At 45.3% G+C, this 19,344-nt stretch overlaps 1 protein-coding gene across 4 annotated transcripts in view; it reads left to right on the top strand.

Moving 5' to 3' along the window:
- stox2a (storkhead box 2a) overlaps positions 1–19,344 on the top strand; it is a 77,439-nt gene extending 58,095 nt beyond the window's left edge. For 3 of the 4 annotated variants that reach the window (XM_061244225.1, XM_061244226.1, XM_061244227.1), the window contains exons 2-4: positions 3,903–4,055; positions 10,442–12,761; positions 18,266–19,344. In XM_061244225.1, the coding sequence (XP_061100209.1) occupies positions 3,903–4,055; positions 10,442–12,761; positions 18,266–18,467 (2,675 nt within the window). In that variant the 3' untranslated portion in view covers positions 18,468–19,344. Of the gene's footprint in view, positions 1–3,902; positions 4,056–8,316; positions 8,619–10,441; positions 12,762–18,265 lie in introns of those variants that run through there. The other variant, XM_061244228.1, reaches the window with a different exon arrangement.

The following is a 19,344-nucleotide window of genomic DNA, read 5'->3' as shown; positions in this document are numbered from 1 at the left end:
ATTGATCAACGGGAATCAAAACACAGAATCGGCTCGCAAGACCTCTCACAGCTGACAGCAATTGGGAGCCTATAAGCCAGTCAGATCAGTTTTGGAACAGTATCTCACACCTAGCAGGTAGTGACGTGAAGACCTAACTTTTTTCTTATGACTTGGTCCTGATTAGAAAAGAATTGGGAGAGTCGTATAGTGTACGCTCGCCTGTAAAGGAGGACCGGGTTACTGGTGGACGAGTGGAGCTTCTTCCCTGTGGCTGAAGAGAGAGCCACCGGACCGCTGGGCCAGTGGAGCTGTACCTTGGGAACAGCCAGAAAGCCAACAATTTTTTACTTTGTGGCTCAGGACTGGGAAAAGGTTCCCAACCTGTTATCTGCTTCCGTAAGGAAGGTAATTGGTAATTCGTAATATTGTTTCACTTTTCACTAAAGTGCCAAAAGACAATGTAACCTCTCCTAAAAGTCCATGCATTGTGTCTGTAATGTGGAATGTATATCGAGGTTGATTCTGGGCAATACTCATTGCTCATAGTCACAGACATAGTGTGACCATGTTGCTATAGTCTTTGATACATAAGCCTTTACTGTTAACGCGGCCGCCTCTAATCCCCGCAAACTGTTTTCAACTTTCTCCTCTCTTCTGGCCCCCCCTCCCCCCCCACCCCCCTCATCACTCACACCTGATGACTTTGTCTCCTTCTTTGAAAAGAAGGTCGATGCTATTCGCAATTCCTTCTCCCAACCCTCCACCCCTGCTGACCCTCCTACCCTCCCCAACTCCCTAACCTCCTTTTCTCCCCTCTCTGACGCCGACACGCTGAAACTCCTTACTTCCCACCGCCCGACCACCTGTCCTCTTGACCCCATCCCCTCTCCCCTCCTACAATCTATATCTGAGGACATTCTCCCTTTTCTCTCCTCTCTAATCAACACCTCCCTCTCTTCCGGCACCATGCCCTCTTCCCTGAAGAGGGCCAGAGTCACTCCCCTCCTCAAAAAACCTACTCTCGATCCCTCTGCCCTGAACAACTACCGGCCTGTCTCTCTTCTTCCCTTTCTTGCTAAAACCCTGGAACGGGCGGTCTGCTCCCAACTGTCCACTTATCTTCTCCACAACAATCTCCATGACCCCAACCAGTCTGGCTTCAAGAGTGGCCACTCCACTGAAACCGCCCTGCTCGCGGTCACTGAGGCACTCCACTCTGGGTGTCACAGGTTTTGCACTCGCTTGGTTTTCCTCCTACCTCTCTGGTCGCTCCTACCAGGTGACTTGGAGGGGCGCACTCTCCGACCCTCAACCCCTACGAACTGGAGTCCCGCAGGGCTCGGTTCTTGGGCCTCTCCTCTTCTCGCTATACACCATGTCTCTTGGCTCTGTTATCTCTTCCCACGGCTTCTCTTATCACTCCTACGCTGATGACACCCAACTCTTCATTTCCTTCCCCCCTGACACCCAAATCACCACACAGATCTCTGCCTGCTTGGCTGATATCTCTGCATGGATGACTTCCCATCACCTGAAGCTCAACCTTGCCAAAACTGAGCTTCTCTACATCCCTGCTAAGTCCTCTCCGTCAATCGACCTCTCACTGACTGTGGAGGACTTTGTAGTTTCCTCCTCCCGTACGGCAAAGAATCTTGGGGTGACTCTTGATAACTGCCTCTCCCTGGCTCCACAAGTATCCTCCACTGCCAGAACCTGCAGGTTCTTTCTGTTTAATATACGCCGCATCCGTCATCTCCTGACGGAGAAAGCCACCCAGCTCCTAGTCCAGGCGCTCGTCATTTCCCGCCTGGATTACTGCAACTCCCTCCTAGCCGGTCTCCCAGCGTGCGCCATCAAGCCCCTCCAGCTGGTCCAGAATGCTGCAGCCCGCTTGATCACCAGTCAGCCCAGGTCGGCTCATGTCACCCCGCTTCTCATTGGCCTCCACTGGCTTCCTATTGCCGCACGCATCCGATTCAAGGCCCTAGTGTTGGCATTTCAGGCTGCTAAGGGGACTGCCCCACATTACATACAATCCCTGATCACTCCCTACTCCCCAGCTAGACCACTCCGGTCTGCCAGCTCTGGTCGCCTTACGGTTCCCTCTCTACGGGCACCTGGCGGTCGAGCTGCACGTTCACGCCTGTTTTCCGTTCTGGTTCCGCAGTGGTGGAATGACTTGCCTACCACTGTCAGGACAGCAGAATCCCTCCCCCTATTTCGACGCAGACTCAAAACACACCTCTTCAAACTCTACCTTAGTCCCCCCTCCTGATTTACCCCGCCCCCCCCTTCTGATACCCCTATCCCTGTCTAACCCCCCCCCCCCCCCCCCAAAAAAAATAAAATAAAATAATAATAATAATAATAATAAAATAAAATAAATTGCACTTATGATGACGACTATATGTTTAGAACAGCAGTCCAGGTGTATTTTTCTAGTTCTGGATGTGATGCTTTGACTTGTGGTAGAACCTATGCACTTGTAAGTCGCTTTGGATTAAAAGCGTCTGCCAAATGACTAAAATGTAAATGTAAAATGTACTGTTGGTGAATCATTCTTGAATTTTCCTTGCATTATAATTTGACAGTTATTCAACACCAAATGCCAGAAATACACTTAATGTAATTAATACAGGGAGGAGCCATGGATGAAAGCAGAGATGACAAAATTGTTGGCAGCCATAATCTGTTTCTTATTTCATGGAGCATGTATTTATTTCTTTCTTTACCTTTTCCTGTGACTTCTGCTTCTCTTCTCAGGGATATTTAAACCCTTATCCAATACATTTAGTCTGTCTCCTGCCATCTCTTCTGTGACAAATCAGATCTTTTTTTAGGGGAGGGGGCGACTTGAGTTTGGGGAGACAGAATTTGTGCAGGTTTAAAAAAGAAGGTAATACTTTGGAACCTTTTCACTTTTCCTCAGTATGGTGCAGAAGAAATCCACATGAGAAACGAAAGCCAGAAAATATTGAACACAGAAATATTTATGTATAAAAGATGTTGTTTCAGGCATTGCAAATAATAATTCCAGGTACTGCATGCATTTCAGATTGTTTCTTTTTAATTAAAGCAGCAATTATTTGAATAATCATTTGTGGCCTTTGCTAGTTGCTGTCATAATGTTGCACCCATTACAATATAATGTTCATTTTTTGATATCTTTTGTTGTATACATGACATTCTGATAATAGATAGTTTGGAGATGTCCTTTATCATATTCAAATCTGGGATAATGTTAAAGGTATTTGTATAGAGGTATTTACTTTTGTTTAAAATCTAATGTGGTAATGTTCTGTTCAGATAACTTGTATTGATGATACAGTTTATGGGCCTTCAGTACCTTGTGATTGATATTCTATTTTTGTATTCCTAAGACTAAAACTGATGTTTTCCACTTTACGTTTTTCTGGGTAAAACTGTCTCCTAAGTAATTCTAACAAAATGCAATGCAATATATTCTGCTTGTCACTTTCTGCCTTACCAATACTTTTTCGCTTCATAATCGGACCAAATACGGTCTTGATTCCCTCGTGTCTTTTTAACTACAAATCCTGTCAAAATAAGGTGAGAATGTCCCACCTGAGGAGAGTTACCTAACAAGCCTGCAAGGTGTAATGGCAGTATTAAGGAAGAGTATTTGCAACGGAGGACATGCTGTTGTTGTACTGAATATGACACATCAGTGAGAATATTCACTCCTGTGGTGTGGAAATCTGTTGTCCTCAGATAACCCCAACCCTTTCCCCCAAGCGATCGCGGACAAGCCCCCTCCCTTGCTTTGCCTCATTTAACCCCTCTGTGTGCTCATCTGAACCCTCTCCCCAAAGTGGCCATGCCACCCCTGACCACTGTGCGTTTGATGTGTGTGTAGTTGAACTCTGACCCCAGTGTGCTCTTTTCCTGGTCTCCCGCAGGTGATGTGTCACCCATCAGCATGTCTCCGATCAGCCAGTCGCAGTTCATCCCGCTGGGGGAGATCCTCTGCTTGGCCATCTCAGCCATGAACTCGGCACGCAAGCCTGTCACCCAGGAGGCCCTGATGGAGCACTTAGCAACCTGTTTCCCAGGTACAGAGCAGTGGAAGCAAACGCAGACATGCATACACACATGTGCTCACACTCACTGACAGACACAGATACACTTATGCATAGTATATATGTTATACACACGTACACACAAGCACACACACAAACGCACACAGACGTACGTAAATACACACGCAGACAGACATACATAGACACATGTGCACAGACATGGATACACTCACACTCCACACACTGCAATACCCTGCATATGAATATATTTCTCTCTGAATTGAGTAGGCCGGTTGCAAGCTCAACCTGCGCGGAATTAGTCATGTTGTTTGTGTTTAAAAGAGTATGAATTTTTGACAATTCTTATTTTCATCATGCTGCCACAGGGTATGACCTAAGAACAATGTCGTTTTTTACTCGCTGTTCTTGGATTGCACGGATATGCCGTGCTACAAAGCCCTTTACCATCTGGCCCTAATATCGCACTTGTGTTCTGGTGCTTTGGTCCGGTCCTTTTTTTTTTGGTTGTAAAGTACTGCTGTAGCAAGAAGCATAGCTGCTGCCCGATGATGTCATCTCTCAGCTCTCTGAGCCAGTCCCTGATGGTCCGGCCTCTGTGTCGAGCTAAGCTCCTAGTGAGCCCTAGTCAGAAAGCAGGCATCCGCACTTCTGTTTGCTGCTTCTTGCGCCCAATTTTCTTACAAACCGCGGTCTCCCCACCTCCAGTTTATTGTGGAGTGTGCTGTAACGATGGAAAAGGGGACAGCTGGAGGGGAATTACTGGTATTCTTCTGCCTCACGACTGTGTTTAAATGAAAGAGATTAACCTTGTGCCGCAAGTGACAGAACACAGGCTGTAGCCTCGTACAAGTTTTTTTATTGTAGCATGAGTGTACGTGTTGTTCACTCGCTGTCATAACCTACTTAGAGCCTGAAATGGAAGTGATTTGTTAGGAAGACAAAATGCTAAATTAGTAATTTGTTTACATTTCAGAAGTCACTTGACAGTGTCACGGTACGATTTGTACCAAATGTGCATATGCATGCATTGACAGGCTCATGCTAGAGGGGAACCAATATGCCACAACGTCCAGGCATGACACTTAAAATTATATCCTAGGCAGAGATATGTGAGGTTTTTTGTAGCCAATTGTAAACCCTCACCAAAGCCTGACATTTGCAACTCAGGCATCTCAGGTCCCAGGCACCCCCCACCCCCCACCCCACACCCCCCTTCACAGTGCTAAAGCTTCCCTTCTGACCATCCCCCTACCACAATCTGCAGACTCTATGGGGACCCCAGGGCATGGTACTGGGGTCTACATTGGAGGCTGCTGTTTCTGTTCCACGTGTCAGTGAATAAATCATTGCTAGCTGAAACGACAAAGCAGCAAGTTACAGTTTTTGCATGTGGGGAGGAGCATTCTGTTGCCATGGCCACTGCATAGATGGCCGATGTTGCTCTGTGCATGTCTCCTCCCCCTGAGTTTCAGTGGCGACCCTGAAAGATTTCCTCAGGTAGCCATACAGCCCTGTTGCTCAAGTAACCATAAGAGCCCTGTTCCCGACAAAGCATATATGAATATTGTAACTATTTCATAAAATAACCCTGGAACACCATCATGTTCCTAGGCAATACCTGTGAACTCTTGAGCTGAGGTAGCTGTCTCATGTCTCAGTCTGTCTTTGACTTCAGGATGAGGGTGACAGGGCACTAGTATTGCACATACAAAACACTGACACATTGTGGAACTTTCTATTTGCTTATCATCACTTACAGTATCAATTCAGCCAACAGTCCTTTGTAGATTTCAAGTAAAAAAATAATGGGTTGCTGCACTACCTAGCTATTGGTGGCCACAGGGCCCCCCCTGCAGTGTGTACTGTATAGATTCAATAGCTCGGTCCACGGTGGGAAAGCTAACGGTAGTTTATCATTGTGCTGAAAACAAGTTGTTGTACTTGAATTTTACATATCAATTAATAAAGAATCACATTAGCATTTAAGTGGCTTAGTCGCCCCAATCTCAGCAGAGAAAATGCCACTGAAAAAGCCTGCGGAATGTTCTCATGCAGAGGGAAAATGTGGAACAGTCATGAGAAGGGGCAGTAACCATGGAACCCTGTTGTCATGCGGAAAATAACTTTGGAAGTCTTCTACTGGACATCAAGTCACCACTGCCAATGACTTGTGGAGCAGTGTTGTGTACAGGGGCAAACACTGGAATCTATGGATGGACTCCATGTTTTCTTATGCCTGCTTTCACTTCTGCCTTTGTCATTTCCTACTAGCAGGGTGGCTTGCACTGCGATTCATTGTCAGCCTGAAAGGTGATCAGTTGCCATAGTTTGAACTGCAGACAAACAAGAAATCATAGGTAAGGAAAAGGTCAAGTGTGAATGAACCCAAATGAGAGGGATAGACTTCCATGCACGGTACTAACTCGGGAGCTGAACCAATGCTTGTTTATTAGACTCTGTCCGAAGGGAGTTGTTTAGATTCTGTCCCAAATGACCATGAGCCAGTTTGTTTCTCTCATGAGATGGTTGGGCTGACAATTAGAATTGAATGAGCTCATCAGTTTGTTGGGAGGGGGGGTTAAAATACTCCTCACACAATTTCTACACTTAATAGCTGAATATGTTGAAAATAAATAAATTAAATTAAATAATAATCATCATCATCATCATCCTCATTATACTGCTACCTTATGTAGAAGTGTGCAAGGTTCCCCTAGCCTCTGAGAATCTGGTCCCTTTGGTCCAACCAAGCCTCCACCCCCCAAAACAGCTGTGCTGTTGATATGGCATGGTGTGTGGAGGTGATTCAGCAAAAGTGTTGTTTAAAGGTGGGACTTGAGGATGGGCAAAAAATCATAATCTCCCTCCTTACACCACAAGTAGTGAAGCCTTTGAGGGTGTAAATTGTGACATTTTTTTCTCCTGCTGAAATTTTCATATTCCTGTGACCTTGATATTTCCTCAGCCAATGCCAGTATATGGGGCACTTTAGAAGGAAATGATAGAATACATAAATCTATGCCTATTGCATACTTGTGGACAGTTTTATTATGGTGTATAAATGAAATGCCATTTGGCTACCTATATCACAGATTCTTGTAATTAACAGATTTTAATCTAGATACATGTTGTCATAGCAGCTGTCCATGCTGCCTGAATGCAATAATAAAATGATTATATCTATGAATGTATAGCATTAATAAAAGTGGCTGTTATGAAGGTCATTTTGTTTTACACCTCAAATACAGTAGCAAAACATTTCTGTTTCAATTTTTGTTATTCTATTTTAAATTCTACTTAATTAGAATTTTTTGGAATTCATAATGTTTTTCATAACATTTTAATGAATATATAAATATATAACAGGAACCTATATATATATATTTTTAAATCATTTTTATCCAATTTTTTTCCCTTTTTCTCCCAATTTGGTAGCCAATTGGACCCCGTCTGATTCAATTAGAGCTAGTATTAGATACACCACCCACACCCCGTCCCTCGGCGGCCAACGGGAGAGCAACACGCCTTCTTCAAGCCATCTCGCCTCCCAAGCTGTAACCGTGATTCCGAGGCGCCCGAAGTGCTTGTTTTGTGCGGCGATCTACTAACCCTGCCAAGTCCCTCCCTCTGGAGCAGTGAGCCAATTATTGCTGCTCCACGTGAGCCGGCCAAACTTGGCTTTTGGCAGGACCGAGAATCGAACCCCGGTCCCGGTGTGCAACTGCAGCGAACAACAGGAACCTATATAACCTATATAACATATAATAATTATTGACACACAAGACAGTTGCATACACTCAGGATCAATTATGTAAAAATGATAATTGATCAACACAACACAATACTCATACCTCACCATGCTCATACTATACTCCTACCCTTTGTTCATGGAATATGGACAGTATTTGTAGTTTTTTAAGCCACTTCAGTGACAGCCATACCAAGCCAGAACAGAGGATGGAGCCTAGACCTCCACTCTAACCCTGACCCCTGTTTCAAGGCCTGGGAAACCCCGCAAGAGAGTGGAGGGCTAGTGTTGGATGGATTAACACAACAGGGCAGGAAAAGCTGATCCTGTTATGCAGCCTCTTACTTTCAGACACATTTAAGTAATAAGTCCCCCAGCAATGGGTCCTCTGTTATTGATGTCCGTTGAATTATTGGGGTCAGAGGCACGGCCGTGGCTGCTTTTAGTGCCATTGGAGAACCTGTGGGGCAGGTGGGGTGGAGGGCAGGCAGGGGGAACTGAAGGACAGGGAGAACAACTCGGCAATTAAATATTGATCAAAGGGGTAACCAGCCGACGTTGACTTTCTCCTCCGTAGATACCAGGTGCTAATCGGAATCCCATTACCTCCCAGTGGCTCCCAGCAGGTTACAGGGAGGCAGTACCACGTTGGCTTTTTCCCCAAATTGGCCGTGTGAAGGTCGAGGGTCTCCACTGGTTCCTTGTTACGGTGACTGGCTTCGTTTGGGAGTGCACTTGGCCAAACGGTGGACTTGGGCAGATCCGAGCGGCCCTGCCGAACGTCTGGTCTCTGGGGGCCGCGTGTTCCAGACGTGCACCCCGCCTGGGTTTGCCGACTGTTTTGATTTCTCCTTTCATGCCACACTGCTCGATCACGGCACAGAGGAGACTGGGTACAGTCAAAAACAGAACTCTGCTCTTTCCAGAGAGAGAAAGAGAGAGCGAGAGAGAGGGTGCGTGTGTGAGAGAGAAAAAAGAAGTCTCACTGTTGCGTCATGTTGGTATGGCAACTAACTCAGTATGATGTAATGGCAGGCAAGACTTAACCCTAGCCAGTTCGAGCTTATCTGTTGTATTATCCTCGCACATGCGTATTCCTATGTGTGTCCCAACTGATGAGGTAAAAAAGGGTTTTGGAGTGGACCAGGACAGATTTAACCCACCCCCCTCCCCACCGTCATCCCCCCCCCCCCCACACACACACACACACACACACACACACAGACTGAAAAAAAGGAATAAATCCTTGTGGGAGAGTCTCCTGACCGAAGCAGGGGGATAACATTCCTGGCTGTAACGTTATGGCCAGGTGACACAACATCGCCTCAGCGTGACCGAAACATTAACTGAGGGCATCGTATCAATTGACACGCGAGTCGCAGCTAAAGGCTTACACACTTATATGCTCTCGCGCCGCGCCACGCTATGCTACGCGCTCTTGCACGTGCACGCGCTCACTCCTGGCTCTCGACTGACTAAGATGGCTGATGCAATGACGCTATGTGGAGTGCGAGAGCCAGACGTCCACACCCTGTTAAGTGCAGATTAATCTATTGGTCCCAGCATATTTGTAAAATTTTCAAGAAAATTTATTCATTTTTTTGTATAGATTTTTTTATAATGTATAATATAGATTTTATCTCAACGGTACCTATATTCTCTTTTTCTGAATTCAAAATGACTGCTTCACCACTACTCTCCTTCATTCTGCTGGGAAACCACCTTAACACAAAAAATAATTATAAAATTCAGATGTAAACAATATAAAAGTTACGTTAATTTATAAAGTTATTGCAAAGAAAGCTTTGTTCCTGTCAAATCCTCATACATAATTCTGGTACATCATACTGTCTCTCCATCATGATCATTATTGCCTCTTCCCCTCTACCCTATTTTTGCTGTCACTTAAAACATTGCTATCCTCCAGTGTGCCTAACCAATTTTCTCAGCATTGACCTGTCCCATCCTTCCATATTTTAACATTATGTCAAGCTATAAAACACGTCTGCTTATTTACAGGGCAGTCGGCTTAAAGACATTGGGAAGCACTTGCCCATGGTTAGGCAGATGGGAGCCAAGAGGGTCTCCTTTTCTGGACCCTGTGCCTTATAATCATGCCACGCCGTTTTAGGCCCTACTGTTGTTTTTAGAACTGAAACACCCAGATTGTTTGAACAATCACCCAAAACTAATTAAAGGAGGGAGAGTCCTGCATCTGGCAAGGCCGCTCAAAACACAGTGTGGGAATTATCAGCTGGCCAGACAGTTTGAAATTGTTTGTGGAGCAGCTAAGGTCGCAGGGTTTCCACGGTAGCCAGCGTATCTTGGGGTTAGGTGCGACATCAGGAGTGGGCAAGAGACCGTGGTGATGTAACGTGAGGTAATATGTGAAGCTCTGTGATTGGAGGAACTGCAGCCTGTTGCTCAAGGAGTGCCACAGAACCTGCTTCTGCTTTTGGTACTGCAGAACGTAAAATAATTGCGTTACGCTACGCAGGTCTGTATGCATGTATGTACAGTATGAATGCCTAATATGTATGAAATGTTGCTTTTCAAATTCAAAGCATGAGGTGAAGCCAAAGACAACTTTTTGATGAGAAATTGCAAGTCCTTTTAATGTTGTTGACTTTGTTCTTCTGCGTGCCCTCAGGTGTTCCAACACCAAGTCCGGAGATCCTCCGTCACACGCTGAGCATGCTGGTGAGGGAGAGGAAGATCTACCCGACACCGGAGGGGTACTTCATTGTCACGCCCCAGACGTACTTCATCACACCCTCCCTCATCAGGACTAACAGCAAGTGGTACCAGCTGGACGAGCGGATACCGGCAGACCGGCAGCAGCAGCAGTGCACCTCCCCGCAGTCTGGCACCATTACGCCCTCCGCCTCCGGCTGCGTGCGCGAAAGGCCACACCACAAGAACCACTGCGACTCCTATAACTCGTACCGGGACGACCTGCACAGCACCCACGCCTCCACCCTCCAGAGGAAGTCCCCCAAAGAGCTGAAGGAACCCTACCCGCCCCCACCTCTGGCAAGCACCCTGCACCAGGCCGCCCCTGCTGCAGCCGCCAACACGGAGAAGAGCAAGAGTACCACTAACTTCTCCTACAAGACGGACACGCTTACCAAGCGCAAGGAAGGGGTGACTGGCGAGAAGCAGTCCAAGAAGTTTGGGCTGAAGCTATTCCGGCTGAGCTTCAAGAAGGACAAAGCCAAGCACCTGGCCAACTTCTCCGCTCAGTTCCCTCCGGAGGAGTGGCCGCTCCGGGACGAGGACACGCCCGCTGCCATTCCCCGGGAGGTGGAGATGGAGATCATCCGGCGGATCAACCCAGACCTCACGGTGGAAAACGTGATGCGGCACACAGCGGTGATGAAGCGGCTGGAGGAGGAGAAGGCCCAGAGGAGCAAGGCGGGGTCTTCAGCGCAGCACAGTGGCCGCAGCCGGAGGAGCCGGGGCCACCGGAAGCTGCACGGGAAGCCCCGCTCGCACAGCAAGACCCGGGCGTCCCGGGGCGACCCCTCGGAGGGCTCCAACCTGGAGGTGGCGGCCGAGCGGGACTACGGCTTCCATGTGGCCGCCACCCTGGCCCGGACAACGCGGGATCGCATGTTCTCAGTGGAGCGCAGCAGGGGGAGCTACCTGGTCCACAGCAACCCCAACATTGTGGAGTCCCACTTTCCTATTACACCTGAGTGGGATGTCTCGGGGGAGCTGGCCAAGAGGCGGACAGAGATGCCTTTCCCAGAACCCTCCCGGGGAACGTCCCACTCCAAGGTTCACCGCAGCCACAGTCACACGCAGGATCGGAAGTCGCGCAACGAGAGGTCGGACAAGGCCAAAGAGAGGTCCCGTTCCATGGAAAACTCTAAGGGCCCACTCGGGGGGCCTGCTTCGGCCGGGGGCACGTCTGAGGACTTCGATCACAGCCCCGACGACCGGAGCCGTTACTACACTGATGACGGGACCCTGAGGGCTGCCCAGGCACCCCATTATTCACGAATTATGTTCTCCGCTGCTAAATTCAACTCTGAGGTTTGTGTGCCTGATATCGGGAAGGGGCCCCTCGAGGACCTCAGGATCTGCAGTCCGCATGAAAAGAACAAGAGCCGGGACAGTCTGCCAGCCTACAGCGACTTGAAGGCCTGTTCGCCCAAGCCCACGGCTGATGACTACTTTCAGTGCAATACGTCCAACGAAACAATCCTCACCGCCCCCTCACCCCTGAGTAAAACTGACCATGACACTTTGACCTCATCGGATGGCGTGAGGAAGGGGTCTCCGTCTGACCGGAAGACCCCTCTCCTCACCTCCCCACACCCGATTGAGTACAAAGATGATGCAGCTAAGGGACAGAATGGTGTCAGCCCCCTGGTGGTGAGCCAGACGCCAGAGCCTATGCCCAACGGACGTTTGATACACCAACACAACACAGACCCTGGTGGGGGGGGCAGCACGGACAAGCGGAAGGAAATATTCAGCAAAGATACTTTGTTCAAGCCCCCTCACAACCCCCTGGCCTCCATGGGCTATGTGGAGGGCGGTCACTCCAAATCAGGCACGCTGCGCAAGTCCCCACACCCCAAGTCAGCTGAGGTCCCGGATTGCCCGGAACCGGCCCCTGCGGCGCCGACCGGCGCCTCTGCCACGCCGGGCCCCGAGGCGACCCCAGGGGCCGCCGAGGCCGCCTTCGACTACTACAACGTGTCGGACGACGACGACTCGGAGGAGGCGGCGCGGAAGGCCACGGCGGGCGAGGGCAAGGTCCGGGAGGGGGGCGGGACCATGCAGTGGCTGCTGGAGCGAGAGAAGGAGAGGGACCTGCAGCGCAAGTTCGAGAGCAACCTCACCCTCCTCAGCCCCAAGGAGGGGGAGAACAACAGCAGCCAAAAGTCTGCCCACTCGGCCCGCCTCGACAGCATGGACAGCAGCAGCGTCACGGTGGATAGTGGATTTAACTCTCCACGGTAAGGCTTAGTTCCCACCACCGTTATAGCGCAGTTACATGGAAAGATGGCTGATATGAGAGGGTAAGGGGGTATCCATGCTCTGGAGGATTATTCTGTGGATTAGGGAGGGTGATTTTACCACGGGGTAATGTGTTTTTCTATATAAACATACTGAAATCAGTCTCTCAGGTTTGGAGGAAACTTCTCTACAGAAAAGTGCTGACTAAAAAGTCCATCACACCCTTGCCTCTGTATCCTGTATTGGTCATACATGGCTTGCCTCACTTGTGGTGCATCTGAAGTGGTTGTGATGCATTGAATATAATTATATTTTGGTGCTTGAACTCTGAAGGAAGTGGTAATTTAACAACTGATTTACCACCTCATGTGACAATCCCAAGATAACCACTTTCATCCATCACCGTAAGATTGTGAATATTCCGTTTATTGTTTTTTTTTTATTAAATAATTATTTGTTTACATTTTTTTATTCCATTATAATTGGTTCACGTCATATACAAGCAAATTATACTTGCTTTTTTTACAACTTGATTCAGAATGTTTTTGTTCCTTTTCCCATTTGCTGCATGGTGTGTTTGATTGAATTTCAAATTTGCACAATTTCAGGTCGTTGTAAATGTTTAAATTTACAGCCAAGCAATTTCTCTCGTTTCCAAAAATAAGGATTGCAACATGCACAGGTAATATAAAAACTTAAACACAAGCAAACATGGGCTCTGTAATATGGCGTCAGTGATATTGATGTGGTGTTCATCTTCCACATGATCCACATGATGATATTTCGTGCATATTTCAACGCACCGCAATTAGAGGTATGCGCTGTTCTGGCCACCAACAAATCTATCGTCATACCTTTCCACTCTCACCCCATGCACAAAGCATCAGATGGGGCAATGTCCTCAAATGCCAGTGGTCTATGGGCTCTGCTTGGTTTTGTTGAAGAAGCGGGAGAGTACCCTAGGCTTTTATGACTGACATGTAAGGTGGAGAAAAAGGAGGTGGAGGAAAATGGGATACCATTTTTTGCAGTCTTGAAAATGACCCCATGTCTCACCCTCCCATTTCTGCTGCTGAATAAATAAAAATAAAATAAAATTGAGGCTCTGAGATATATGAATTGTAATTATGCATTTCCCTTCATGTCTGGCTGTGAATTTGTCCATTTTTGTTTAGATTCTTTGTTGGCTTTTTTTGGTGTATTTTAAATGCAAAACTATTAAAATAAGTATTGTTTTTACATGCACCATTTCAACCTCCCGTGTATGTGTCCCCTGTGTTGTTTGCCTCTTTGTGCTGGAATGATGCTCCCTGCTTTTTTGCCTGTTCATGGTCTCATTTTGATGCCCAAACCATTACCCATGATTCTCTTCTCATCCAATACTCTCAAATAAGTGCCTGTCTCAGCACTTGGGTGCAGTGGTAAACGGGAACACCTTCATCTGGTCATAAGCCCTGCTGGGTGGCTTTTCTCGCTAAGACATTGGCCTTCCATGTCACAATGTGCCCCCTAGTCTGTTTTCAAAGAATGACCATACTCTGTGACCAGGGGGCTATATCACAAAGCGGGATTACTGAGTTCACAGAGTAAAACCCAAAGCCCTTCTAAAACTTGAACATGGACTGAAGTAAAAACAGCTGTTCCAGATTTTGCTCGTGAATGTACCCAGCTAACTCAGTAATCCTGATATGTGATAGAACCCCATGTGGCCCCGCAGGTTGGTGCACTACTGCTGTTGTACCACTCTGGGACGGAGGGTCTACAATTCACCATGTTGACTGAAGCAGCCCCTAATTTTGGCTTATACGCAAATGCATTTGGATACACAAGTACATGCACATAAGCACGCAATAAGTTTGTTAATATGCTATTTCCATATTAACTAGAACCCGTTGCATTTCAATCAAAAATGTTCACCGTCTTGTGTTGTATGTCCTATGTACAAATTTGTTAATTTCCCTATCGTTGATAAGGTATTATGCAACAAAACACAGCAGGTGAACACTATTCTTGTGAGTAATCGTAAATGTGGGTAGCTATAAAGTTACCATTATATAATTATAGGATATTGAATACATTAAATATCATTAATTGATAATAGACCACTCTCCACTTCCTGCTATTGTGCTCATACATGTGTTATGGCCTCTAGAGCAAGAGAATGTTGTGAACCCTAATCCATACTCGCAGGCCTACAACATAAACCTGCACACAAACACAGATAATCCCGCAGGTAACACATGCACGCACACACACGCACACACACAACTTTTGAGTGTAGTTAAGATTGGTTTTGGAACAGGCTTTACTAAAAGAACCCCTGTCCTCCTAATGGCCTTCTCTACCCAAAATATAGCTGTTTTTGTTGAGTGCAAGGTAACCATTCTTCCAGTCACCCACAGGCAGAAACATGGACATCAGCCACTTAGCTGGTAGTATTTGGGCATTAAAACACTGCCTGAACAATGAAGATCCCTTCACTAGTATGTGTTTGTTTTTTTGTTTGTTTGTTTGCTCATGTCCAATAAATACCATTTCATACATGTATTTTTATATACATGGACAAATGGAAAATCACGCTGTTTCAGTTTTGTTGATGTGCGTGTGTGCATGTGTAAAGTTTTGGGAGGTAACCAGTGATGCAAGTACAGTAAGTGTTTTCAGAAGATTCCTGTTTTCTCCTGTCTTCTGTTCTTTGGTAATACACAGGCTGCTAAATGACAAGTATGTCACCCAGCGCCACCAACTGGGTGGATGACTGAATGCATAGTTTTCTTGTCATGACAAATTACCCTTTTTAATGTGTTTCCTTTCTTCCAGCACCCTGTATCTGGTTTGTAGTACGCAAATACAGATGAATGTTCACTAGTGCAATGGTCATCTGTCTGAAGCAATTTAATTTTGCTTGTGGATAAGATGACAACACCTCTGCTTCAATCTTAGTGATTACTGAGGTTTAGGTCAACTGGGACTGTCATCTTTGTGAAACATTGGGAATTTCCTTCCATTTTACTGTATTGTATTTTGCCAACTTTATGTGGCAGTCCAGTCCTCTTTGATCCAGATGAATATGTATCTAATCAGTGTTCCCTCGTTGCAGGATTTTCTTTTTTAAGAATTGGTACAAATACATATTTTGAAGACAGACTTGAGGACTGATTGAAACCAGATTATATGCAGAAGCTCAGTGTTGGGGGAATAAAATTTACATTTGCTCACCATGCAAATATTCCAGTAAAAATCCTCATTGGATATCAGAGAAAAATCATTGTTGACTAATTCATTTAGAACGGTTTCTGATTGCCAGATTATGAAATGCATACATCGAATCAATTCAAACTTTATCGCAATTGCTATGTTTGCTCTTTGTTTACCGTGTAAGGGCCCATACATACACCCACACTCACACACACATACTGTAGAGAGAGAGAGGCATTCAACACCTGAAATGTAACTCTTAAGAGGGGAACTAATTTTGTAGCAGGTACCCCACATATCCATGGTGCCACTTTACAGTGTTGTCAATGTGAACAATCCACTGCACTGAAAATTACTCTATTGAATAAATATAAAGTGAGGAACTCCCCAGTGTTACAAACTACATAAGGAGTAACCAGGACTTACTTTTCAGACACACTTGGCACTAGGTGCTGGGTTGTTGGTCACTCTGAAGGGACAATTTAGGCCATATTTCACGTTTTCTTTTTATATAAGTTTTCTCTTTGTATCTAGCAGTCATTGAGGACAAATGGATGTACCATAGTCTGTCACCTTGGTAACAGTCGTGTGTGTGTGTGTGTATGTGTGTGTCTGTGTGTGTTTTGTGTCGAACTGGACATGGAACAGTGAGCTGAATGGGTTTCAGTGGGAGTCTTGTTTGTTTCATGGTCATTCTAATACAAAGCAGATTGGCTGTCTGGGAGATGCTGATTAGATGAAAGCTCATATAGATGCATTATCTCAAAGAGAGTTCCCAGGATTGTGCATATGAATTATTAGACTGATACAGCTTGCCAAAGTCTTCTAATTTTAGCGTGCTCACACACATTCGCTCACTCAGTCATTCTCTATTTCCTGGATGAGTCATCACATTAGCGATGATGTCATTGCAATTTCTGCAAATGCACCAATATTGGACTCGCACTTTAAATGAGATTTTGGGCTGGCAGAATCATTTTGAAGTTACCACAGTACAATTTATGAGATTGTATGTTGACGTAAGAGTTTGTGTGTACCTGTTTTTGTGTGCATGTGTGTGTGTGAGTGTGTGTGCATGTGTGTGTGTGAGTGTGTGTGCATGTGTGTGTGTGTGAGTGTGTGTGCATGTGTGTGTGTGTGAGTGTGTGTGCATGTGTGTGTGTGCATTTGCCTACATGTGTTTCCCTTCCTGATCCTGTTCCGACTCTTCCATTAATACAGATAATCTGATTGAGTTTATCTTCATTTTGCCCTCTTTAACCCTTCCACAATTATACCTATAAATTCCTTGTTAATGGCCATATCTACAAGAATGTGTTTTTGGAGGTGAACACCTTAAATATGACCTGTCTTTCACTGGCAATTGTGTATGCCGTTGAAGAAGGAGCATATCCGCCTTGAAAATAAAATAAATTGTTAACTGTTGCTGGAATAACCACATGAGTGTGGGCCTCTGTGTGCTTTTTAATGTGTATGAGATTGGACAGCCGGCGCACCTTTTTGATAAACAAAGCACCAGGTAAATGTTCCATTATTCCTATGTTCAAGAACCCACATAATTCACTCCAAAAGATCCCTTCCTTGAAATACCACTGTGGCGATCCTCGTCTGAGTGGCAAGGGTGTTTCTGTCTACCCTTTAGTGTGAACAATGCTCTCTTTCATGTGAGTTCATAACGGGAACTACATGTGTGGAAAGGAATACAGATTATTAGGAAAGAAATATGCTGATTGAAAATCGAACTATGCTGGCAAGTATGGCTGAGGTGAGGGCGTATGGAGAAGAACACCGATGATGATGGACTGGAGAGCAGTGTGTGTATCCTGTATTAGGGGAATGAGTTATTAGGATTAATAACGTAACCCTGAGATCACAATGCGATTATGTGTTTTCAGTATATTCTACAGTCTCAGGAGTCTTAGGTTTTAAGCATTTTGCTTAATTCCCGACTTCTTATTTAAATTTTGTATGGGGTGGGGGAACCAAAATGCCTCAAATAAAATCATAGGTACGGTCGCTTGGCAATATTTTGATACGCCATATGTAAACAATGTAATCAAGGAGTTTTCTCTTATATAGTTAGAGAAACATTTTTAAATGTATAAAACTTTTATATAATTATTTTCTTTTTCATTTTCTGCTCTAATTTCTCTTCCTCCATTTATTTCACTCATATTTCTCTCACATCCCTCTATCTGTCTGTCTCTCTGTGTCTCACTCACACACACACACACACACATACTTTCTATCCTTTCTCTCTCTCACCTCCCTCCTTCTGTGTCTCTTTGTTTCATCCCCCCCGCAGCACACGTGAGAGTCTGGCCTCCAACACCTCGAGCATCGTGGAGAGCAATAGACGGCAGAACCCTGCCCTGAGCCCCGGTCACATGGGCACCACCAGCAGCGGCCCCCCCTTCAGCTTCCGCAGTATCCCGGAGCCCCCCAACACGCAGCCAGAGAAACTGCAGAAATCGCCCAACTGTTTAGCTTCCATCACGAGCGTCTGACAGTGGCTCCCCCTCCCCCTGCCCCCTCCCTGGACACGGGGACTGACTCCACCCCCTAAACAGAGACTGTTTCCTCACTGCAAGCAGAATCTTAACGGATATCCTTCTTTCTCTCATTGTAAGATTACCCTCAGATTAAGAAACTTCTTAAAAATGAAAAATATTGTCTTATGTGACTCAAACACAAGTTTTGTTTTGTTTTTTTTGCTCCTTATTTAAAATATTTTGAAAGTATTTTTTAAAAATAAATCTTAGAGAAAGGTGGTATAAAGTGAAAATGATGATCTGTTATGGCATTATAATTAATCTGATTTCACAAAGATTACTTTTTGTGTAAAGAACAAATTTGTGGTTGCAATTTTTGGGTCTATAATTTGGGATGTGATTGCACAGCTTTGAAAAGATTATGGAAAAATAATAGAAAAGCTAAAAGTTAGATCTGACTTTAAAGATAGTGAGTTATAAATGTAAAAGAATATAGTTTAACAAATCATGTCTCCCTTTACCTGAGTAAATAAAAAACAAAGCATTATTTTTTGGTACACTTACCAAAAAACTGTTTCTCATTATAAGATTGCTATTTAAGAATGTATTTTATTACTTTCCTTCTGAAGAATTCTTGTGTCCAAATGATTTTGAGATTTATGTAAGAAATATTTCTTCAATGAGAAACCCCTTAATAGTGTACGCAAGTAATTTCCTAATCTGGAAACTGATTATCTGGAAATGACCGAATACGTTTTCTTTTTTTTAAAGATTTGTCCGTGTACTATTTTCACACACTCATCTTTGGTTAAGTGTTTTATTATGGACTGAAATCCATCTCATCTTTCTTTTATCCAGGTAATAAAATAGCAGTTGATTGTTTGTGACCTGA

The sequence above is a fragment of the Conger conger genome, chromosome 6 (assembly GCF_963514075.1).
Source record: "Conger conger chromosome 6, fConCon1.1, whole genome shotgun sequence".
In the NCBI taxonomy this organism is placed as follows: domain Eukaryota; kingdom Metazoa; phylum Chordata; class Actinopteri; order Anguilliformes; family Congridae; genus Conger; species Conger conger.
This window is presented reverse-complemented; position numbering and strand designations above follow the sequence as displayed.